A 25,320-nucleotide genomic window follows, 5' to 3' on the forward strand; every position below is an offset into this window, starting at 1 on the left:
TTTGACCTTTGACCTTTGGTGACCCATATTATGACCTTTGGTATAACTTATCACTATGATAAATTATTCTTCTAACACGTACACGATATTGATCGACACAGATTGACAATGAGACCTATGACCTTTGGTGACCCATATAATGACCTTTGGTATGACTTATCACTGTTATCAGATATGCATATGACATGTACACGATATTTATCGACATTGGTTGATAATTTGACCTTTGGTGACCCATATAATAACCTTTGGTATATCTTCAAACTGTAATAGGATATGCATATAAAACGTATGATATGATCGACACGGATAAACAATTTGTCCTATTAAACGTTCGGTTATTTATTCATGAACAGAGATCCGCTGTAACATTTGAATATGGAACCGGTGTAATTTTAAACATATAATATGGAAATGGGTCAGTATGTTGTGGGTTCCATTTTCAACGTTGAAAATGGACCCCACGACATACTGACACACTTCCATATTATTCACTGAAAATGACAAAAAGAACAAAAAAATAGGCTTTCATGTTATTTTCCTGTTTATTCAAATAATCATATTTTACACACAAAGTTAATATAAAGGTCAGGGTTAATTATGTCATACATAAACATTCTTATATCCCAGTATCATTGGGTAAGTACAGCAACACATGAAGTAAGTAAGTCTCCATCTGAGAATGTTTATCTCGGTAGATTGGTAAGACTTTAACATTAATCCAGTATTATTGCCATTTCACAACAACTTGGTAATGATAATTACAAATGTACATATAAGTACTTGTCCTAGGTTCTAGAAAATTTTGATTGAAGAAATATTCTGATTAAGTTGTTGAGTTTTTCAGATTGCTATCAATATATAAATCATACATTAACACAATATTAAAAATTATAAAGAAAGCTAAACAAATTACTTGAAAAATCATTCATTGTTATAATGGAGTGATAGGGAGAAATTTTCAACATTTAGAGAATTTCTGGAAGAAGACATGATAACAGGGTTTATTGGAGACTTAACAACTGAAAAAATCTGAAAATACTCCTCATACCTGTATGTTTACCTCACCAGTCTCTAATCCAGTGATAATGGAGGACTTTTTAAAAAGATTTATAAACATCTCGACGACTCAGGACATATGACTTTATAGTGACCTTGATCCTTCTCTCCAAGCGTTGCTTTCACACCTTCACCCTGCTATTTTGCTAAACCTCTAATTGTAGAGCAGTGGATAAGGGACTCTTTTTCATATAACATTTTTTACACGATCAGATTTATTGTTCTTCTTGCGAAGATTTTCTGAACCAGTATATTATTGATAATGAAAAATATGCACATGTGATGACCAGGTCCATTTAAAAATTGTTTGGATCAGAGATATATCTAATATCTTGTCTGATAATCCCACTTCTATTCCAATCATCTCATAGAATCAAGTCAATGTTCAGATTGATTTAATGTGGTATTTATATGTAAATTGAATTTTAGATAGTTTCGTATCTGCTGTTTTTCTAATGCTAGTTTTGCCTAGCTTGTAACGCGGCCTCGTTTTAGTTATTAGTGTCACGCCATGCTGTGCTAGCTTAGTGGTTGCTGACCGCTGCTTTTAAAATCGTTTTTTAATCTTGCCTCACCAATGTCATCTAGACCTAAAAGATTCAATGCCGGTAACAAGATGGCAGACATCATTCAGAACATCAACCATTCTGAAGAAAGCGACGACGAATTCCACGTATCCATACAGGAGGGCGATCACAGTTCTGATCACGATACCCTTGACGATCATGGGGCAGGCGAACACGTGGCTACGAATGATACCGACCCTGTGTTACAAGACCTGGAGCAACAACTCCAGCAACTTCAACGGGCTCGCCGGAAAGCAGAACTAAGACAAAACATTGAAAAGGAACAGGAACAACTACGTCAGCTAACGGTTTGTCGTAACCAGGATAAGCATAAGGAGCCGGGGCGGCCATGTCTCCTACCCGCAGTCAACAAACCACCACTCCACCAACTTCAGATCCCTCGGGAGGCTTACCGATCGGGACTGCCACCATCACAGAATCAGGTGAGCATAAAACCAAGGCATTGAAAATTGTAGACTTCGTCTGGCAGGACCCCGTCCAGACGTATGAAACCGTATGTATGGGCGGGGGAATGGAATTCCGCATTGGCAAACAAAACACAATAGATAGAGTTTCAATCGAACAGTGGGGATATGCCAATATTAAGATTATGAATGCATTGATTAGGGATAAAAAGCTGGACGACCCCGCCCCATATTTGAACTATTCTGCCAAGATTTTCCGGTTAGCTTCAAAATATATTTGGCTAAGCGTACTGCTGTATGACCGAGAGTATAGAGAGTTACAAGCCACAGAGGGGTTCCAATGGGGAACACATCGCCAAGATTTAATGGACTTCAATCTCCTCCTCAAAACTGACAATGCAACAAACAAAGCCTTGCTTGATGCTAGAAACAATAGACTTGGTCACACTAGAAACACGAATGGCACACAGGTACACCAATATCAAGACCGACGTCGTGGTCCTTTTCTCAACAATGGGCAAGAAATTTGTCGTAACTTCAATGCAGACAAGTGTTTTAAAAACAACTGTAGAATGGCTCATGTTTGTGCTGTGTGTATGGCTACTGATCACTCATCTACTGGCCATGGTCACCCAAGAGTTCGTCAACAAGGTGTTTCAAAAAACGGGGCCCCCGAGAGGGAGTAGATGTTAAGGCCACGCCCCCTCCCACTACAGACAATTGTTTACATCTTAGTGCATGGGAGGAATTTTTACCCATAGACTATCCGGAGAGAGAGTGGATACTCGATGGTGTACGGAATGGTTTTCGACTTACTACCATGTATGGACCCTATCAGCATCTCGAATGATAATTATGGATCTACGTCAAAATTTAAGGCTCTGGTTGAGGAACAGATACGGACAGAGATTGGTCTTGGGAACTATGTCATTACTACAGAAAAACCTACTATCGTGAGTGCTTTAGGTGCTGTCGGTAAACCTAATGGAGGTATCAGACTGATACATGACGCTAGTATGCCTAATTTTGGTTGTTTAAATTCCTACACAACGGACAATAGTTGCACATACATGGATTTACGTCATGCCATAAAACTGATAAAGCCATATTCATATCTGGCCAAAGTTGACTTAAAAAGCGCCTACCGGTCAGTACAGATAAATAGTGCAGAATATCCACTCACTGGACTCAAATGGACTTTTAGTGGGGACAAGAATCCCACCTACATGTATGATGCAAAACTGCCTTTTGGCCATTCACGTAGCCCTAGTATTTTTCAAAAACTCAGTTCATCGGTCTGTGCAATCATGCGTAAAAAGTACAATGTCACGGTCATCGCCTACTTGGATGATTTTCTGATAATTGAGGACGACTTCCACTTGTGCAGTAGAGCCCTCCGTATACTGTTAAATGTCCTACGTCGTTTGGGTTTTAATATAAGCTGGTCAAAAGTTGTGGATCCTACCCAGCGACTGGTATTCTTGGGGATTGAAATTGATACATGTGACCTTTCGCTCAGCTTGCCTCCAGAAAAAATGAAAGAATTTCATGACGTGTTGTGTTCATTTTCATGTAGGAAAAGAGCGAGTGTTAAACAAATACAAGCCTTGTGTGGAAAATTAAATTGGGCTAGCATTGTGGTTAGAGGAGGACGCACCTTCCTTCGACGCATGTTATCTCTCATCCCAAAATGTGCAAAAGGTTCTCACAAAGTGATTCTTTCCCCGGATTTTTTCGCGGATCTTTCATGGCCGATACAATTTATGTCTGTTTTTAATGGCAAAGTGAATTTTTTATGCAAGCGTCCCATAACTGGATTACAAACCGATGCATGCGACTTTGGCGGTGCTGGATATTTCAATGGTGATTTTTTCTACACAAACTGGCCACTAGACCTTCCCTTTATTGTTACGGAATATATCAATGTTAAAGAAACTGCTGCAGTGGTCTTAGCAGCAGCTAGGTGGGGTCGGTTGTGGTCAGGGAAGCGTGTGATTGTATCAACGGACAATACTACAATTATGTATGCTATAAACAAGTGGTCGTCTAGACATCCTGTGATTATGACTCTACTACGAGTTCTATTTTGGTTTTCGGCACTCTTTAATTTTGAAATAGTTGCAAAACATTTACCAGGTCGTTTGAACATTATTGCTGATAGTGCCTCTCGTTTACATGAAAATGACTAGTTAGCTCGTCTATATAATATACTGAGTAGCTATGAATACTATGACTTTAATGTGCAGGAACTTTTTGTCCTGCTAAAATTAAAGATTATAAAACTACTACATAAACTGGTCCAATCCTCGAGCTCTGTTTGCTCCAAAATTGCAGAATATAAAATACCAAACAATGTAAATGGCTGTAAAATCTTGGCATACCCCTTGATAGAAGGGGGGCAGCCGTTTATTATAAACAGAAACTTCTAACATATATATCATATTTTAGAATTAAAACGTAATTTTTTAGCAAAGGTGAGCGAGAACTATGCCTTTAAAAAATTACAGATAACTAACCCCTCCTTTTATGGGTCATCAAGCACTTCAGGAAAAACCTTTTTAAAAAGGAAACCTGCGCCCGGCAGTGTGGCAAAATGACCAGAAGGGAAGCACCGGGACTCCGCTTATAAGTATTATAACCATGCAATAATTAAACTTTACTAGACAAGTACACATCAAGTAACAAAGTCTTATCAACATGAATAAAATTAACAATACTAATAATATACTAAACAAAGCATCAAAAAGAAAAACTAGAAATAAAGATCCACACATAAAAGGAGGAATGCAGGGGCGGTTGGAGGGATATCCTTTTCCAAATAATTCTAACGCTGAATTCTGCTACATTATAAAAAATTGTTTACACTTATTAAGGAACTTTCCAAGATGGCGTCATAAACTTCAAAGGATGGATTCTATAGTGGGGATGACCTTTGCGTTACAGGGGCTGGACAGAGCCCTTGACCAATGAAAGTTATGTATTTAGCACGTGGGTCACTGAGGCCCTCACATTGACCACAATGACCATTGACCAATGGGAAGACACTAATTAGCATATTATAATTACATGCATGCATATTAACCTAATGTGTGAATCTTTATTGTACAAAAATATGTCTATAAATAGACATTTGTTTTTTGTCCTGCTAAAATTAAAGATTATAAAACTACTACATAAACTGGTCCAATCCTCGAGCTCTGTTTGCTCCAAAATTGCAGAATATAAAATACCAAACAATGTAAATGGCTGTAAAATCTTGGCATACCCCTTGATAGAAGGGGGGCAGCCGTTTATTATAAACAGAAACTTTAAACATATATATCATATTTTAGAATTAAAACGTAATTTTTTAGCAAAGGTGAGCGAGAACTATGCCATACTGGCCTAAAAGAGGCCAGGCGCCACCCGAGAGGAATGGACCAACTTACCACAAATTTAAACACAAAAGATATATAATTTATTGACACAAAAAGGAAAAAAGATATATATATACAGGTTATATACAACACCAACTTGAAAATGGCCTATCGAAAGTACATAATGGAGTGTCAGGCACTGTGAAAATGACCATCAAACTGAACATGACAAGCACATATGATGTAGGTCTTTATGTCCATATAGAAAACTACATGTACCTTTATATATCACAATCATTTTTTGGCCAAATGTACACAGGTATGATTGTCCGACCGATATGTTATTGTTTGTGCCTTTACAAGCACCACATAGATAGGGATGCTTCCTTCCTCACCATGTCCTTCATTCGGTGTAAAGGTATATCCCTGGCAAACCCACACAATTCAAAACAAGATAACACATGATCTAATCCCTAAAAAAAATTGATGTTTACATAAAAATACAAAACAATGTGACTATCTGATTTAAGGTCAGAAATGTTTTATATGCAACTCTCCATCAAGAGACCCCCGCATCAAAACAGAGAGCTACATGTACATGGTGACTTTAATAGAAAACAATATATCAAATACAGCACATAATTAATGATAGTATTCGTGGATAATGTACTATACCAGCCGAAACTGACATTATCTATCTTTAAGCCAGGGCACACTACATGTCACTCTCCATAAAGAGACCCCCGCATCAAAATAGAGAGCTCGATGAGTATGATGACTAGGGAAACACAAAACTAAAAGTTTGATAAAGACGGTGTTCTAATGTACTTTTTAAAAGCATCTGAATGCCACCTACCTAACAAGCGAATCTGTGAGTCAGACATACCCTTATTTGCCGCCAGAGTTGCCCCCCCCCCCCCCCCCCCCCCCCCCCCTATCCTGAAACTATGGCCCTTGTAACGTGAGCTGTCAAGACCACAGACATGTAAACATCTCTTTGTGACACCATCAAAACATTTTCTTTGTAAAGGGGCACCAAGACTAGTAAGAAACAAAACACCTGGTTTGGGACCTCTGATTTTCAGGTATTCTAGCATGGCATTAACAGGACATACATCCTTATTTTCACAACTTGCTACCGGAACGGTGTGGGGCTTGCCACTTTGGTTATGTTTAAAATGGCGAAAGCATACAAGTAAGCAGAATTGGTTACCCTGCTTGTCAAATGCAATATCCCCAATTTGTAACAAACGCGAGTGTTGTGAAGTCTGATTGGGCAAGAGTTCACCGAGCCGAGCAAGACTATAAAAAGCTGTGCTAAAAACAGCCTTATATAAAATTCTCTCTACTGGTAAGCTAATAGTAGCCTGCAGAGCTTGAATAAGCTGACTAAGAATATGTTCTGTGATGGGGAGGCGAATATCAAAAGATGGAGAAATGTGAGCTGAACCCTGAATTGCTTTCTGAACAATGAAAGCCTTGGTGGGATCTTGGTAACCTAGAATGTGATGTATATATGCTATTGCTGACATATGTGAATTGATGGTTGTTGCTGCCAGCTTAGAATTATGAGCATGTGCCACATAAAGAGCAACAACTGATACAGGAACAGGGATAGGCAAAGATGAGTTTAGAATGTTCAGTGAGAATTCACCCAGATTCTGCCAAATCCGTGAGTATACCCGGTGAGTTGATGGTGCTAAGGAAGCTGCCAAAAGGGATTCTAAGGTAGAAGTAACTTTTCCTGGGCCATCAATACTGGGACCGGCGTAGGAGCCAGGGAGGCAGTCGGATGTAAGTTTTTGAACCTGTCTACCTGCAAACGAGATAGAGCATCAGCTTTGTTATTATGAATGCCCGGAACATGAAAAGCTTTAAATATTATGTTATGTTTGAGACAGAACATAACAAGCATGCGCAACATTCGCATTAACATCTTGTTTTTAGCTGTTTGTTTGTTGATGACAGGCACCAGAGCCTGGTTATCAGTGAAAAAGCATACACACTTGTTTTGTAGAGAACCACCCCAGGTAACTATGGCTACTACAATGGGATAAAATTCCAAAACAGAGATAGGTAAACTGAGTTTTTTGATGGCTGGTGACCATTCCCCAGCAAACCAAAGATCCCCAAAAACAGCCCCAAAGCCTACTGTAGTACATGCATCAGTAAAAAGTTGAAGATTATCACTGTACAACCATACCTCATCATGGAAAAAACTCCTGCCATTGAATGAGCTCAGGAAAGAGTGCCAAGTGTGCAAATCAGCTCTGCTCTCAGATGTAAGTCTTATCTTAAAATGACTTTTTTGAACTCCTATTGTCAAATCAATCAAACGCCTTAAAAATGGGCGACCTGGAGAAACCACTGAGGTAGCAAACTGTAATGTACCAATGAGAGACTGGAGCTCTTTTAAAGTAACTTTTTTGCGAGTTTGAAAATTTTTTGTGAGCTCTTTACAATGGCTAACTTTGTCCATGGGTAACCGGGCCTCTGACTTAATTGTATCCAAAGTAATGCCTAAGAATGGTAAGACCTGATCTGGGCCAAATGTTTTGTCCGGTGCCAGTGGCAGTCCAATCGTTTTGCACATATTTTGGAAATCTGACAAAATTCTTTCACATCTAAGTTTGGTTGGCTCGATGAATAAGAAATCGTCATGAACATGAACATGAACCACCCCTGCACTCCCCAATTTATGTGTAATCGCCCATTCAATTGCTGAGCTGAACTCCTCAAAAATCTTGCAGCTTTCTGATAAACCCATTGGTAGGCATTTATCGAAATAAAATTGGGACCTCCATTGAAAACCTAATAAATGGCGATCGTTGGGATGAATAGGTATAATGCGAAAAGCAGACTCTGTCACATTTTGCAAGAAAAGAATTAGTTTGTTGTTTTTTGATACATGAAATGGCATCTTGAATAGAGGAATACTCAACTCGACATTCAGAATCTGGAATTGAATCATTAATGGACAAGCCTTTTGGGTAACTTAAATGATGTATCAGACGAAATTTTCCCGGAGTTTTCTTTTGAACAATGCCAATAGGACTGATATGAAACTGACTGAATGGAGGACAAGAATAAGGTCCTGACAGTCTGCCACATGCAAGTTCCTTCTTGATCTTATCATCGACAGCCTCAGAGTAATCAGTACAAGATTTAAGATTTTTGCAGGATTTTTGTAAGTTAGCTGAGACAATCTGACAAAGTAGGCGGAAACCATACAAAAAACAATTTACAAGGTAATCGACTTTTGACACGTCATAGCCTTGCAATAAGGCTCTGAGCTCACAAGGAATGACGGGGGTGACGATGTCCACGGAAGGTAGGAGGGGCATTAGGGGCCCGAAATTGATGATTGGGTGGTCGAAAGGGGGACGAAAGTTGGGGCCCTGAGGTCGAAATTGAGAGGACTGGTCAGGAGAGAATGCATTTGGACAGTTTGTTGGAGTGTGGGCGCCCTGACATTTGGGACATCTATGGGAAAAGCGGCACCCATAACATGGTTTGCCCTGAATGAATTTCCAACATGATCCCTTAGGGAGCTGGCCCTGGGGAGATGATGAGCTCGGTTTGTTACGGCGTGTCATGGCATCTTGCCACAGCTCCCATTCAATCAGGCCCAATGACAAAGATTTGTTCTGGGATTTTAACCTACGAAAAGACTTATCGTAAAATTGCCAGTCTCCCTGTTTTGAGGCAAGTTTCCTAACCACAGATATGTACTGTAATAGGGCTGGGAAATCCCCCGACTTCCGTTGGGTATATACTGCTATAAATGTATGGAATGCATTGGTCCATTGATCAAGGGTCATAGATGATGTACGATTTTTTGGGGCCCAATACACCATAGGTGATGCCTCAGAGCCATTCTGTATGACCATTTCATACTTAATAGGGTCTTGATTGGTTAATGTGGATAAGTCTACAAACTCATCATCCCAAATTTTTTCTTTTATTTTGTCATTTATTAATGAACCAAGTGGTATAGATGAAGATGAAAATGTATTGTGAGGAATTGGCTCTGAGGGGGTCACCTGTAATGCGGAGGCCATAGCAACACCTGGAATAGTGGAAGCACTTATTGCTGTGTGGGTTGCCAGGGTCGATGTAGCTGATGATACTCCAGTTGTAGACGGTGTAGGGCCAGCGACGTTGTTTTAGTTCAATGGTAGAGTCACTGTCCGTATGCACTGAATCACTACGGCATGTTGATGGTAGTACCTGTGAATTGGCTGGATCAACTGAGGAGGTACCCTGCCTACCTTCCTCAATGCCTTTTTGAAAGGCTTCTCTGACCAGCTTCTGAATCTCATCAGGTGAAAGTGACAGAGGGGCATTTGAAGAACTAGCGCTGTGGGATCTCTGCTCCGGAAGGGGCTCATTATTGACACGACTACGCTTAGTTGTGGATTGTATGGCCTGATTAGCTAACGCAGCCTTTCTCTTTGGAGGCATCTTGAGAAGAAAAGAAAATGAGAAAGCAGAATCATACGAAACACAAGATAGGTATTTTTTAACTGACAAACAGTAATATAATCTGTATCATGCCATTGAGGCATTGTTTTGAAAGCTCAACTGTCAACAAGGACAAATATATAATTGGTTTAAGAAATGTCAACTGACAAAGCTTATTAAAGTTAATTGATATAGCTGATATAGCTTGTTAAGATTGATCCTTACTGTAACCATTTAAATAAAAGTGTGAAAGCTGGCATGATCTAAAATAAGCATTCGGGCTGCAATACATATAGTTAATGTATTAAAGAATTATATTATTAAGCATTATGAATTAACCAATAGATGTGACCTTATTTAACATAATATATTATATTTCTGCAGCCTCATATGATATCTATTGATGATTAGATAATATAGTTTAAAGCCAGCAACCATACGAGAGGGCAAAAACCATACGAGATGGCAAATTCAGCCATACAAAGATGGCAAAAACAGCAATCGGGTGTAAACACAGCAACTTATACCCACTGTCAAAAACAGTATATGGCAAAAGAAACAAACATCAAACTGTTTTTTGTTTTTGTTTTTGTTTTTTGTTGTTGTTTTTTTTGTTTTTTTAGACTTAACATGTCATAAATTAATGCAAATTGAAAATGAAAATAAAGCAGTGTAATGTTTATAACATGTCAACTGTGTACCCCTGAGCTGAAAACAATCATATGTACATTGTATATTCATTGCAAATTCATAGGTTTTATATAAATAGAATTAGCTTACAAGAAACTTAACTTAAGGGAAGGGAGGTAACTCCTATATATCCGGAGGACAAAATAAATGGTGACAAAAACGTACTACTAAACTTACTCAACGTGCGACATGCCAAATAGAACACAACCTCGAAGTGATTTGTAATAGGGATGCTGATTATCAAAATGTACCCCGTCTTTCCCATAATATTGAACAACATTTGACATTCGTCCATGACACCAGAATTTACAATGGGACCGGGCCTCGAGGTGCCTAGACAAAAGAGAGTTCATCTCCACTACCCGTGTATTGTACACCTTAACTGAAACATCCCCTCTGTGTTGCCGAGTTTTAACACGTGGAAAAAGCTCACATACAACCACTAAGCTGACAAAATCCGTATCTGATAAGAGATCAATCAGGGTTATGAATTTGACAAGGAGTTTCGTCGGGGTCATGTCAGGGGAACTCAGATCGTTTCCTCCTATCTGTAGGCAAACTACATTGGGACGGCGAGAAAAAATGTCGTACCTCAAACGATGTAGAAGACGATCAATAGTGCCACCAGGGTATCCAACCAGAGAAACAAAGTCTGACTTTAGCCCAAAATTAAGGCGAGATGGATCGTCCGAAATATATTCATCCATACGACGAATCAAACTATGACCCCATATCAAAACATGTTGCTTACACTGCGCCATGTTGGAACGAAAGTTATGACGTTTCTCTTACCTTGACCTCACTTGTAAACACGTCCACTTGTTATGTCTTCACACTGTTGGCGGGATCGTGTTAAAATTTAAACAGCAAAATAGGCTGCCAAGGAACCACGGTGTAGCAAAGCCAAATCTGCGACGTCAATAGATTGTCAAAGTTTTTTTGTTTTTTTTTTCACTCAAAAAAGAGGTGAATCCCTTTCGATGAACGAATGAATATAGCTGTCTATGACACGAATTAAAACTTCCTTATCTCATCTGTGAAGAATATCCTTTTCCAAATAATTCTAACGCTGAATTCTGCTACATTATAAAAAATTGTTTACACTTATTAAGGAACTTTCCAAGATGGCGTCAAAAACTTCAAAGGATGGATTCTATAGTGGGGATGACCTTTGCGTTACAGGGGCTGGACAGAGCCCTTGACCAATGAAAGTTATGTATTTAGCACGTGGGTCACTGAGGCCCCACATTGACCACAACGACCATTGACCAATGGGAAGACACTAATTAGCATATTATAATTACATGCATGCATATTAACCTAATGTGTGAATCTTTATTGTACAAAAATATGTCTATAAATAGACATTTGTTATTACGACACATGTCTCCACTTTTTGTATTCTGCAGATGGTGGTACCCCGGACTTGCAGACAGAAAAAGGGAGACTATCAGAGACAGTCGTTCGCCTACAAAAACAGGGGTGGGCTAATTCCACGTCAGAAACTTACTCCACGCATTATAAAACATATAGAACTTTTTGTGATGTGTATAAGGTTGAAAGTGTACCGGCTGACACTACCACTATTGAACACTATATAGCATATTTAGTAGATGTCAAACACTTGAAGTTTAACAGTGTAAAATGTTATCTAAACATTGTATCAATTTTGCACAAATCTGCAGGGTTGCCTGACCCTATTGCATCATCTTGGGCTGTACAACACCTCCTAAAAGGTGTAAAGCGTGAACTTGGTACCGCCCAGTCTTGTAAAACTGCTTTATCACCACATGTACTTTTAAAAATGCATAATGCTTTGGATTTTTCATACCAAAACAATCGTGTTTTTTGGGCAGCCTGCTTAACAGGTTTTTTTGGGTTTTTACGACCAAACAATTTTTTGGTTAAGGGTGCCTTTAACCCTTCTGTTCATGTTCAATACATTGATTTGTTACAATACCCTTGGGGTTTTTTGCTTTCGCTAAAACTTGTAAAAACTCTCCAGTTTAGGCAACACCCTATAGATATTGTTTTACCTAAGCTAGATTCCCACCCTCTCTGTCCTTGTCGGGCTATTCGTAATGCCCTTGTGTCGGGCCAGGACCCCCTCGGCCCCCTTTTTGTGTTATCATCAGGTTCCTGTCTCACATACTCAGTATTTCTAAGAGCTTTGCGTGTTGTATTGAGTGATATTGGTTTTGACCAGTCTTCCTTTGGGGGGCATTCGTTCCGCCGGGGAGCTGCTACATAGGCTCATTCGGCTGGTTTGGAGGGTTCCCAAATCCAATTATTGGGATATTGGGCTAGTGATTGTTTTAAACGATATGTTGACCACACAAATGATGACAAGCATGCTGCTCTACAAGCTTTTTGCAAAAACCTACCTTCAGTAGTACCTGGCTAGGTTTTTTTTTTTTTTTTTTTTTTTTCCCAGCAGTTACACATTACCAACACTCTATCTTCGGGTTTGGAATAATGTATTCTACCAGTATATTGTATATTTTTCCATTAGTCCATCGGATATACTTGTACAATATATTTGATTGTAATTTGTGTCTGTGTTAATTAAAGCCATTCTGAATTTATATCATCTGTATTGCCTTCTTGATAATAATAGAAACTAGGTAAAGTGGTATTTATATGTAAATTGAATTTTAGATAGTTTCGTATCTGCTGTTTTTCTAATGCTAGTTTTGCCTAAAATTGTAACGCGGTAGTTTCGTATCTGCTGTTTTTCTAATGCTAGCTTTGCCTAACTTGTAACGCGGCCTCGTTTTAGTTATTAGTGTCACGCCATGCTGTGCTAGCTTAGTGCACAGGGGCTTGGCACGATTTTCCAAATGATAGTCCATATATATATGTATATAGTATCAAGGGTAGTAACTACAAAGAGGGGGAAGACGAACGTATTTAAAAAAAAAATAATTTGTCGTATTCTGCGGGTCAAAAATCTTAGTGACACATACATTACCTTAAAGAGAAATGTTTTATCTTTCCAATGAGTGTTCGATGAACAAAATTGGCCAAGTATTATCCAAGTTATGACCTGACGAATTCGGAAATAGATGCTGAAATGGCTAGGTCGGAATCTCCCTGTCCGGTTGAATAGTCGCCTCGCCTCTAATGGGTACCTCAATAACCATTCAGAAATCGAAAAAGCGGTATACAGTAACCATAACTATGTCAATATAGGATGTCGGTTGGTTATGTTATCCGTCATGTGCCGTAGCCAATTCCATATTACATCACCGAGCTTAACGTCTTCAAACAGAACCGCCATCTATCCCTTCTTTCGGAACGCTTCTTGGCTGTACGACCACTGTAACGACATAAACAAAGTCACGAAAGGTTAGGGAAAGATGGCGGTTCTGTTTGAAGACGGTAAGCTCGGTGATGTAATATGGAATTGGCTACGGCACATGACGGATAACATAACCAACCGACATCCTATATTGACATAGTTATGGTTACTGTATACCGCTGCAAGCGTCGATTTTTCGATTTCTGAATGGTTATTGAGGTACCCATTAGAGGCGAGGCGACTATTCAACCGGACAGGGAGATTCCGACCTAGCCATTTCAGCATCTATTTCCGAATTCGTCAGGTCATAACTTGGATAATACTTGGCCAATTTTGTTCATCGAACACTCATTGGAAAGATAAAACATTTCTCTTTAAGGTAATGTATGTGTCACTAAGATTTTTGACCCGCAGAATACGTTCGTCTTCCCCCTCTTTGTAGTTACTACCCTTGATACTAAATACATATATATATGGACTATCATTTGGAAAATCGTGCCAAGCCCCTGTGGCTTAGTGGTTGCTGACCGCTGCTTTTTAAATCGCCTCTCCCACCCTCCCAGTAGAATTACTAGGGTGTTTGTAGGTTGTTTTTTCAACTTGCTAAATTTGCTATCTATTTGCTTTTTACTATTATGTATATATGTGTGTGTTAATTCGTTTATGTTATAGGTATGTGGAATAATGTATTCTACCAGTATATTGTATATTTTTCCATTAGTCCATCGGATATACTTGTACAATATATTTGATTGTAATTTGTGTCTGTGTTTATTAAAGCCATTCTGAATTTATATCATATGTATTGCCTTCTTGATAATAATAGAAACTAGGTAAAATTGGGAATGTATATAATTTCAATTTTGTGATGAGGTTAAAGTTACTCATTTCATCTTGAGATAACAAAATTAAATGTTAATTCTTCACTATAAAAGACATTGTTTTCTAAAGTTGATAATGTTTACTGTATGTTAAGACCACCTTCACTTCCAATTTTGTTCATTTTAGAGTCGAAAGTTGTTTTTCAAAGATGGCCGTCGCCGTATCGACTACATTCTGGCGTACGAGGTGGAGGAAAATGGCAAACCTGACGAACTGGAGGAGGCACGTCTGGCTCGGGAAGTGCTCGAGAGAAACCTTGTCTCGGAGGGCCTGGAACTTGAGTATGATCAGGTGATGAAGGAAATGGTTTAGTGTCCAATATTCAAATTTGTTTTCAGAAAAAAAAAATTGTTTTATCATTTGAAGGTTGCGAATATCTTGTGTTAGCCTTTATAGATCTGGTTTTAATGTTAATTTTTTTCATGCAATATACAACAGCGTTGATAATTGATGCTGAAGATGTATTACATAATTATAATTTAGAATAAGCTTTCTCCCAACTAAGTGTTGAAATTAATCATCTCATTCCAAAGCTTTTCTAACAGCTTTGAATGTGTCGCCATTGATGAATCTATATGTAGTAACAGGACATTAACTGGTCATTGATCATGTATAGTGTGCTACATTTGTGTTACAGAGGGAAGGTGAGGCTAAGTATGTAAAGGTACACATACCCTGGGAAGTGCTGACCAGATATGCTGAGATCCTCAAGGTCAAAGTGCCGGTCAAGAAGGTTAATATATACTTATTAAGTCTTACTCCGGCTTCATTAAACCACAGTTGCAGGTTTTATCTTCTCTTGTTGTGACAGCAGTTGAGATCTACAGTGTAAGCTACAAACAGTAAAGACAGTTGTTTTCTTCTGTTCACGATTTATGTTCTTTGAAGTATTTAATTCACATTTCCTAAAAAGAGTGATTACTACGTCTTATATAAGAATCCTAACAAGGTGTTAATATGAAGGGACAGATGTATTGGAATGGGGACTAGGTCACACTCACACCCACTGAATACTTGTCCTAGGGAAGAGGGTCCCCTCCTACTAAAACGTGCATGATACCTCTATAGTTATACTAGTCTGGGAGAGGAAATTACATACTATTACAAACTATAATCTGGAAGAGGATACTGCATGCACATACACATATTGTACTAACCATATACTGATACAGGTGAAGATGACAGGGAGCAATGCATTATTAATGGTGGGTGGGGTATTGAAACTTGTGTATCAGAATCTTATTTATAATGTTCTTATGATATAGAGATAGATGATTGAACGTACTTGCTTCACAGATTTAAAATTTCATTCTATACAAATATGAAAAAAAATCTGTTTTAAAAATGGTTCCAGAGTCAACAGAAAGTTGGTGTTTGAGGTCAGAATCCATACACTGGGTCAAAAACTCTTGATTATGTAAAATCATATTACATTTTATTTCATCCACTTTATCTTGGCATAATGTTGTAGTGGGATAATAAGGTAACACACTAAGGAGATAAATCAGACAATTAGTTTATTGGGCAGTAAATGTGGATAGGGAAAGATAGACAGAGTGAAGCTTCTTAGGAAGTGGATAGCATTTGTTATAACCATGAAGATATAACACTGCCCTTACCAAAATCTGCTAACAATTTGCTCGTAAGTAGCTCACGTGAGAAACTAACATGGTTTGCTCACATGAGATCTCGCGAGCATTTTAACATGCAAATGAGGTTAAATGCTCACATGAGCAAACATTGCTAACATGAGCATTTTCTGCTCACATGAGCTCACATGAGCATTTTCTGCTCACGTGAGCTCATGTGAGCAATTTTCGCTCATGTGAGAAGACATGCATGGAAAAAATACAGATGCAAGAAATCTAACAATATTTGGGTTCTTTATTTAAGTGGTCCAAAATTGTGTTGCAAGGAGGGAAAAAGCTGTATCCAAACTGTGTCCATCCAAACATATCTTAACCACGGCCCAGAGGTGGAGGGCTTGTGGTAGAATGTCACGCACATAAACACACTAGTAGAAGGTTTTAAAATGGTCCATAAAAACATCAATCACAGTAGAATTTGTCTAGTGTTTTGTCTTTCTCTTGGCATCCAGGCACTTTCTGTTGATCATTATGTTGATCTGGGTTGGGTCGACTTTAAAATTCATCATCACATATTCTGAAATGGACGAAAGCAAAAACATTTAGAAAAAAACACTTAGTTTAATTCAGGTCTACAAAAATATTATAGCAATTGGCTGAGGAGATGATTCACACAATTTAATCAATACTCTTAGTCGAAGTGAATACACATATAGATGTTATAGTCTAAACTTCTTAAAGTACCAACAAGCAAATTTATAATTATATTCTCCACATATTGTAAGCAAACAGCAGATAACTTCTTTTTTTGCTTTTAAAATCAAGGGGACCATAACTCCACAAAATAATGTCATGTACATTCCATTGGTGAAGATACAGGATAAAATAAATTGTAGATCTTTCTCAAATAAGACAACTCATTAAAACAAACTATAAAAAGTTCCTCTGTAACAAAGACTGGTCCCATATTATAATATACATATAGACAAATTGGAATCAAATTAATAATACATATTTCTTATTCTTATGGTCAATAATACCTCTAATGGGTTCTATGATGGTATGCGGCAATGGAGGTTTGCTTGACTTCTCTCCAGTTGCTGAATGTGTTCTCAAAACTTCAGTATCAAAATAGTAGTCCAGCAATGACCGTAGCATTTTGCTGGGAACTTTTTGGGCTTTCCTCCGCATTATATGCAATTTGGTGGCATTGACAAAAAGTGTATGTCCTTCAACAAGTGGTATCTGGAATATAATTTTTAATTCAATTCGATTATTTCAAAATAACCGTTAGGAAAACCATCATTGTTAATCAAAAACGTAAATAAAATATATAATAACAATTTATTAAATGATTTGGTATCTTTACAATGTATAGTATTACTGCATCATAACAGTATTAGTAATAAACAGATGTGATTCACAATCTCTATTAGTTGATTAGCAGTAAACAAATTATTTTCTATGGTGAAAGAGTCTTTTAATCTCATTAACTCCCGAGGAACATACATAAGCCATAGGTGCCATTTTGGTGTGAACACTTTTATCAACCATTCTTTCATTGTCGCTACCACAATTTCATTTATGAGTCTAGAACTGGATCATGTAGATAGAATAAAAGTTCTGTGGTCAGATTTGAACTAATTGCTCAGTCGAACATAATGCACTGTGTAGAAAACATACCTTTCCTTCTCCCGGTTGGAGGAAGTCATCAATGGCCGAATCAGCCATAACACTGCTGTTATTCCTGTCTCCTGGGCTGGTTAAATTGCTTGTCATTGGAGTCATGGGTGTCTTGGCCGTGCATTTTTCCACTCGTAACTACATTTGGTGCTTGTGACCAAACCTTGTTTCAAGTGAGGTGAATACTTGACAAGGGGATACCCGAATCTTGGTTGTGAAGTTGTTAGGTCTCCAGGGTCAAAGACTTTAAAAGGGAATAGTGTAGCAGAACTGGACCGGGTTGATCGTCGGTGACCAGGCAGCTCATGCAGTTGGTAGAGCATCCGGCTAGTGTTCAGAGGTCCCGGGTTCGAACCCCGGTCTGGCCATGCATTTTTCCACTCCTACTACATATATATCAAAGAGAACATATGTACCAGGCTTATGATATATAATTGAGAAGTCAAATGATAAAAACATTGTTTTAGAATATTTAAAACATCATGGAGTAATATTTCTAAAACATCATGGCGTAATATTTCCAACAGGTGTTGAAAGGATTACATGATTCAACAATAAAAAAGAAAAAAGAAAAAAAAGAATCAACGGAGGGAACTCTTGAATGTTATATCCTTTAATTAATAGTATTTCTGTAATTTATCGTAATTAATCGCTGGTTTCATGTAAAGTTGCAATATTGAAACTAACTTACAAAAAGAAATGATAAAGCAGAGACTTGAACATATTTAGCTTTTTTTTGTCATTTCCCCACAAAAATCTCTCAAGACTGGTACTTGTACTCAGTACAACTACAAGTCTACGTGACGACTACATAAACGATACATATGGGGCCTCGAAATATGTAAACTTTGGACTGTAACAGGCCTCAGACCACAATTATACTTCCGGGTCGTTGTACACGAATGTAGTACATATGGAAATTTCAGGACTGATGCTAAATATTTTTTCCTGACTTAGCTGTTACAGATATGGGTATAATTTTAGCATATATTTATTTCAGGACTGACTTAGCTGTTACAGATATGGGCATAATTTTAGCATAGATTTATAGTGCAATATTTGATCTAGTGACAGAATTTAGTTTTGACACCATTTCCATGTTTGTTTGTGTGGCAGGACACAGGGAGTTATAAGGCTTCAGTAGTAATATTTTGTGATTTTCCGGATTTTCCCACAATATAGTGGGGTGGTTACACTTGAATATAAATATCTTTCTTAAATGCCGGTCATGAGGTACTTTCCAGCTCACTGTATGTTCAGCTTGAATAGTTCTGCAACGTGATGTGAAAACCAGATTTTTTGCAAAATTCTGAAATATTTTAATTTCGATTTTTCTGTGGTAGAACAAAGAGGGAAATTAATTGTGGTCTGAGGCCTGCATTAGAATTTTGCAGTGTGCAAAGAATTATCTGCCCTTGTTGGGCATTGCTACCAGCTGTAGAAAAGCGAATGGTAAGGTATCATTCCGAAAACGAAATCCTGTAAATTTGATATTGATAAAATTTGCATTTACTTGTCTCTTAGTATCGTTTTGTAAATTTAAATATTGAGTAAATCATTTTGTAACCCTGGTAAATACTAGCCGCAATATACCGCGCGGCTAGAGAGATCTTCTCTTTAGCTCGATCGGTTGAGCGTAAGACTAGTAAGCCAGAGGTCCCGGGTTCGATCCCTAGCGGAGGCAGTGATTTAAATTTAATTTATCATGCGCTCTGTTACATTTGTACTCCGTTAAAATGCGAAACTACCTATACTTTGGAGAACCCGGATGTTTCCGCGCGCATGCGTCATTAAGTTCCAGCAAGGTAAGAGAAAACAGTCTGCTCCGTTTGTCTGACGAACTAAAAACAACATTGTCGGGTTAAATATGGTAGCAAAACGCAGCACTCACCTCCCTATATCGTTGACTATATATGTATCATTATTTTTGTTCTAGATAGCATTATTGATGCTGTATGAATCGGAATTAAACATGTCATGTCCTTGAGGTTTGGCAACTTCGCCATCGCCATCGGTAACTGCGCAGTTTGCTTTCTCGACTACGTGCGATAGTTTTGATTTATATCATGTATTTGTATAATAGTTCTTATTTTAAACACCAAATTCCCGTCTTCTTGAAATGTATATTATTGATTATCCGTGATGCTTTTTTGTGGGACAGTTGTAACGTCGCCCGTTTTGACGGATCACGTTTTGCAAGAAAACAAAAAGAACACATTTTTCAATAACGTATCTTTTAAGATATTTCCCCCAGGTATTTCAGCACATCCTTATTGATGCATTCTTCGTATGAAATTCTAATGATGCGCCATCATTTATAGATATATAATGCATGTAAGATGTTGTGTTTCTTCGAATCCCCCCCCCCCCCCCCCCCCCCCCCCCCCTTAATTTCACTGAATTGTTACAAATTAAAGGGAATTATTGGATTCATATGCCTCTGCTTGATTTATTTTGGGACAGCTGAGATTGCTGTAACAATGTTTTGTACCAGACTCGGCTTGTACTCCAACAATGTTAAAGGTTCTACACGGCAAGATACTTTTGATAGGCGCAGTCGACAAAATCATATCTGATAGAAAAAGAGCCGACCAGCGCGGTCACACTAAAATACGCCATAGGGAATTATACGCCATAGGTACGCCATAGGGGTTTTCTGCACGCCATAGCAAAATGGAAACGATATATTCACAAAATGAGTTGTTTTTTGCGTTGGTATGTCCATTTTACAGGTTCTCATAAAGTTTTACTTTTAAAAAATGTGTACTTTCTAAGAAAATCGATCTTGTTTGCGCAGCCAGGTGAGGGCACTTTACACTAAAATACGCCATACGTGTATATTCACGCCATAGAACAATCCAAGTGTTATTTCTGCAAAATCAATGTTTTTTCATCGTTGTATATGTATTATACATGATATGTAAGAGTGTCATTAAATAAAAATGTGTATTTTGTATGAAAAACGATGATTTTGTCCATCACGATTTCCGAGTCAATCCCAAGGGAAGTAACTCTTACACTTACAAAATGAACAACACAATATTTGACTCACTATGAAACACTGGCCTATTTATTTATGAAAACACAAATCATAATGTAATATATACAACATTTGTAAAACAATTGGTATTTAGTTATACAAATAACATAGACAAATATAAATTGTGATATAATCATATATTATTAGAAATGACCAGTTGCAATTAAATACTGAAAACTTATTTATTTATTTTTTGTAAAATAAAAATATTAATTTTTCAAATTCATGTTACTATCAAATCTACAAATGATATATTTAAAGAAATCATTATTGTACACATAGAATTATGACGCATGTGTATTTTCATTTTCAACAGATTAAATATTGAAACATATGACACATTATAACAATATACATAATATATCAAAACAGCTTCTATTTCAAAATGAATTACATAAATTTAATACAACCTTTTTTATTTATTTTACAATGTCATAAATTTTCAAATCTATCGAATAGTGACACACTTATAAAAAGTATATAGGTTTTATAACATTGTCTCTATTTCCACTAGCAGCAATGTTCCCATCATCAAGGCGGTACAGTTTCATCCCAGCTCGTAGGTACTTGGGTACATCTAAGGTGATAATTACATCGGATCCTTTCTTCACAGACGTCTTGTTCTTGGCAAAGTGGATATAATGACGTCTCATCTTCTGTAAACCTTCTTTCTCAATGAGTGTTAAAGATTTTCTGGTTGTACCATGGGTGCAATACTTAACAGATGAGGGGCTGGTGATTGGTGATCCCAGTAGATGTAGCTGGACAGGTCTGCTGTGGCCAGATGCTGCACGTATGAAGTTATGGCATGGCGAGAGGAAAAGCCGCTGTTTGTCAGTGGGTAGGTTGATGATGTTGTCTAATGTACATCTGTTGATGTTGAAGATCTCAAAGATGTGGTTCACTGAAGTATAAGCTGCATCATCTAAGGGAGCGTTGGGGTTATGTCTCAGGTAGTGTACCATAGCTCTGGAGAGAGATTCCATATTGATGATACCAGTTTAACTTTATCAATGACTGATGGAAAGTTCCAACATCGTCCTTCATTTTATATGTTGGGATGAATTTATCCAACCCAGTGTAGGGGGTGTGGCTGAGCTTTGAGCTCCAATTTCATTGGCTATTATAAACCACATTGTTAATGGTTCAAGATATTCAAGATAATCACAACAAATAAAACAGCTCAGTATAATTACCAAATACTTCTTAGTATAATTACCAAATACTTCTCAGTTTATAATTACCGAACACTTCTTTGTATAATTACCAAATACTTCTCAGTATATAATTACCTAACACTTCTTTGTATAATTACCAAATACTTCTCAGTTTATAATTACCTAACACTTCTTTGTATAATTACCAAATACTTCTCAGTATATAATTACCTAACACTTCTTAATGTAATTACCAAAGGTAATTAAATGAGCATGTCCACTTTACCTAGGGTAGCAGCTTGGGGTAATTTATTCTTACATGCAGCTAGGTAAACAAAGGTGAACAGATTTTACAAGTGAACTTGTGCTATAATTAATTATTTATATAATTAATTAATCAAACTTTTTTTCACACATGGAAACATCTGAAATAGCTTGGTATAATTATCCAAAATATAATGCTGTATAAATATAGGTGCAATACCAGATACATCATCAACAGAATCTACAGCTCATTCAGGTAAGTCAACTTGCTCCCCCAATAGCCCAGTAAATTCTTTTTAGGTTAAGACTTTAGTTTAAGGTTCCATCACTCTGCTACAGATTTTTGAAATTATACCTCCATCTTCTTCTATATTAAGTACTTTATATATATTTTTGGGGGAACACATAATTGCTTTCATAGTTTCTAACATTTGATAGTTTTCTTATTTCGGAATTGAATTTTCTTATTTTGGACTTTATTCTCATAATGGATTTTTATCCTTGTGGAGTATGCACAGAAAACTGTGATGGAGATGGAAATGTAGCTTGTGACAAATGTGACAGGTGGTTCCACAAAAATTGTGAAAATCTTACAAATGCCCAGCTAAGATTCCTAGGTAAAACACAGTTGTCCTTCATTTGCTCAGCATGTTGTCTTAATTCGGACAAAACATTTGACTACAGCCTTTCTTTACAAAGACTTGCTGCAGCAGCACAAACGGGTGATTTAGAGCATTGCGTGAAAATGGAGCAGATTCTTCTTCGCTCTCAAAAGTTTGTTATCCCCTCTCATTCATTATGACAGTAAAAAGATACTATGCTAAACTGAAAAAAGACAAGACGTACCAACGTCGCATTAGTTGGTTTGAGACTATTCCAGGGTTGACTGAAACTAACAGACTCTCAGTACAAGTTGTAGAATACATAGGCAATTTTCCAGGGAACATTACACATGGAAATGCAAAAGTCACCACACAAGAATACATTAGAACCACTGAACAGCAGAAACATGTTATGAAAGATGGGATAGAGCACAATATGAAACCAGTTCAGATTCAGAAAAGGGTGAATGATATAGATGTAGAAAATCCTGTGAGTAGAAAAGTGATAGAAAATGCTAAATACAATGCCAACAAGAAAGATAGGCCAGACACATATGCAAAAAATACAGCAGATGAGGTTCAAGCAATTTTAAACCAACTTGAAAACCACCCTTTTATCAAGAGTGTAGTAGCAAACAACAACAGCAAGCCACCAAGTATTCTTTGCTACACTGATGAACAAATTGAGCTCTTGAAAAACGCAGTCTTAACAGGAAATGTGCTAGGTATTGATCGAACATTCAATCTAGGTGCATGTTTTGTTACTTGCATTGTATTCCAAAACAGTAATCTTATTCGAAAAGGTGTCACTAATGCTCCCATCATTCTTGGGCCTTCATATCTACATTGGGATGGGTCATACACTAGTTATTGTGACTTTTTGTCAAAACTTAGGGACAGTGTTAGGTTTTGGCTTTCCCACTGATAAGATAGTTTTTGGAACTGATGAAGAGAGGGCACTAGTTAATGCCATCAAAACTTCTTTCCCAAACTCCCAACATATCTTATGCACCAGACACGTGGAAGAAAATGCAAACAGACACTTTCAAAAGTTACAAATCCCAGAACCCACTAAAACAAAACTGTTATCCAATCTGTTTGGGAAGGAAGGTATCCTAACCGTTGACTCGCGCATACTGTTCCTCGAAAAACAACAAGAAATCATTGACACATATGGAACTGTTGGTGGTAGATACCTTTGTGAAAAACTCCTCCCAGTACTGTTCCGCCATGTTTTTCTGCCAAGGTTAGAAATTCCCACTATCCCACTCTTTTGGAAAAACAACAACTGCGAAAGCATGAATAATAAAATAAAACTGTTAGGTAATTGGCAAATATCAAAACTACCACAATTAGTCGAAAGATTACAGGAAATCCACGAAACACAGATAGTTGATATCGGAGGCTCACTTCATGGAAGGGGTAATTTCGAACTTGCCCCAGATGCAGTATCCTTGCGCACATCACATGCAGTTTGGATGGGTATGAGCTCTGAAGCAAGACAGAAACAAATACAGAAATTTTTGAAATTCATTCCAGATGACAAAAAACATGTAACATCAACTGATGGTATTATTCCAGTGACTGCAAAAGTGGCAAAAAACCTTGCCAAGTCAAAAGAGTGAGAAATTCAAAAACAACAACAAATAAACGAGCCAAACACACTGACAATGCCATGATATATATTACACACACCATGCTTTCATCTATAGACAGATTAGTGTTTTTCATAATTGATAGGGGTTCATTTAATTTAGTGCTTTTTTCTAATAGGTGATCATCTGCAGCCCGCCTTGTGCGTAGAAATGCTCGGATGTTAATCATTAGTGTTTTTCATAATTGATAGGTGTTCATTAGTGCTTTTTTTCTAATAGGTTATCATCTGCAGCCCGCCTTGTGCGTATCAATGTTCGGATGTTAATTATTAATTAGTGTTTTTCATAATTGATAGGGGTTCATTTAATTTAGTGTTTTTTTCTAATAGGTTATCATCTGCAGGGCATTAAAGATAGAATAGATGTTCATTAATGTTTTCTTATCAACTTTTTAATTTGTGTGCTTACCACAGGTTGTCTGGGCTAGACTGCAAGAGTGCAATTATGGGGACTGCACTGCGTACCTTTGGACATTGTCCACACCCTTGTGGCTAGTTCACTTACATAGGATAGGCTATTTACATAATGTTAGGAGTGGTAAGCATGGGAATTATTTATTGATATATATTGTATCTGTGTATTTTATAAAT

General features: G+C 37.5%; 4 protein-coding genes across 5 annotated transcripts; 1 reads left to right on the top strand and 3 right to left on the bottom strand.

Annotated features, from left to right (window-relative positions):
- Positions 1-1,973: 1,973 nt before the first annotated feature.
- On the top strand, positions 1,974-12,931 carry LOC117327812. Its single transcript, XM_033885009.1, has 2 exons — positions 1,974-2,068; positions 11,970-12,931. Exons 1-2 carry the CDS (start codon positions 1,975-1,977, stop codon positions 12,809-12,811), a joined length of 936 nt encoding a protein of 311 aa, XP_033740900.1. The 5' UTR covers position 1,974; the 3' UTR covers positions 12,812-12,931.
- Positions 6,341-11,436, bottom strand: LOC117327813. Of its 2 annotated transcripts, none has more exons than XM_033885012.1 (2): positions 9,494-11,436; positions 6,341-7,222 (listed from the first exon to the last, which is right to left on the bottom strand). In XM_033885012.1, the coding sequence occupies exons 1-2, from the start codon at positions 9,868-9,870 to the stop codon at positions 7,219-7,221; spliced, it is 381 nt and encodes a 126-aa protein (XP_033740903.1). In that variant the 5' UTR covers positions 9,871-11,436; the 3' UTR covers positions 6,341-7,218. The 2 variants fall into 2 exon arrangements, with proteins under 2 accessions (XP_033740903.1, XP_033740902.1); XM_033885011.1 differs by lacking the exon at positions 6,341-7,222 and having other exon boundaries at positions 8,273-9,870; positions 11,152-11,436.
- Positions 12,932-16,631: 3,700 nt separating the features above from the next.
- LOC117327814 lies at positions 16,632-18,113 on the bottom strand. Its single transcript, XM_033885013.1, has 3 exons — positions 18,013-18,113; positions 17,370-17,574; positions 16,632-16,906 (listed from the first exon to the last, which is right to left on the bottom strand). Exons 1-3 carry the CDS (start codon positions 18,106-18,108, stop codon positions 16,812-16,814), a joined length of 396 nt encoding a protein of 131 aa, XP_033740904.1. The 5' UTR covers positions 18,109-18,113; the 3' UTR covers positions 16,632-16,811.
- Positions 18,114-21,519: 3,406 nt separating this feature from the next.
- On the bottom strand, positions 21,520-22,038 carry LOC117328414 (probable RNA 2'-phosphotransferase). Its single transcript, XM_033885943.1, has one exon. It carries the CDS (start codon positions 22,036-22,038, stop codon positions 21,520-21,522), a length of 519 nt encoding a protein of 172 aa, XP_033741834.1.
- Between the last annotated feature and the right edge of the window lie 3,282 nt (positions 22,039-25,320).

This window comes from Pecten maximus, chromosome 5, assembly GCF_902652985.1.
Source record: "Pecten maximus chromosome 5, xPecMax1.1, whole genome shotgun sequence".
Lineage (NCBI taxonomy): Eukaryota > Metazoa > Mollusca > Bivalvia > Pectinida > Pectinidae > Pecten > Pecten maximus.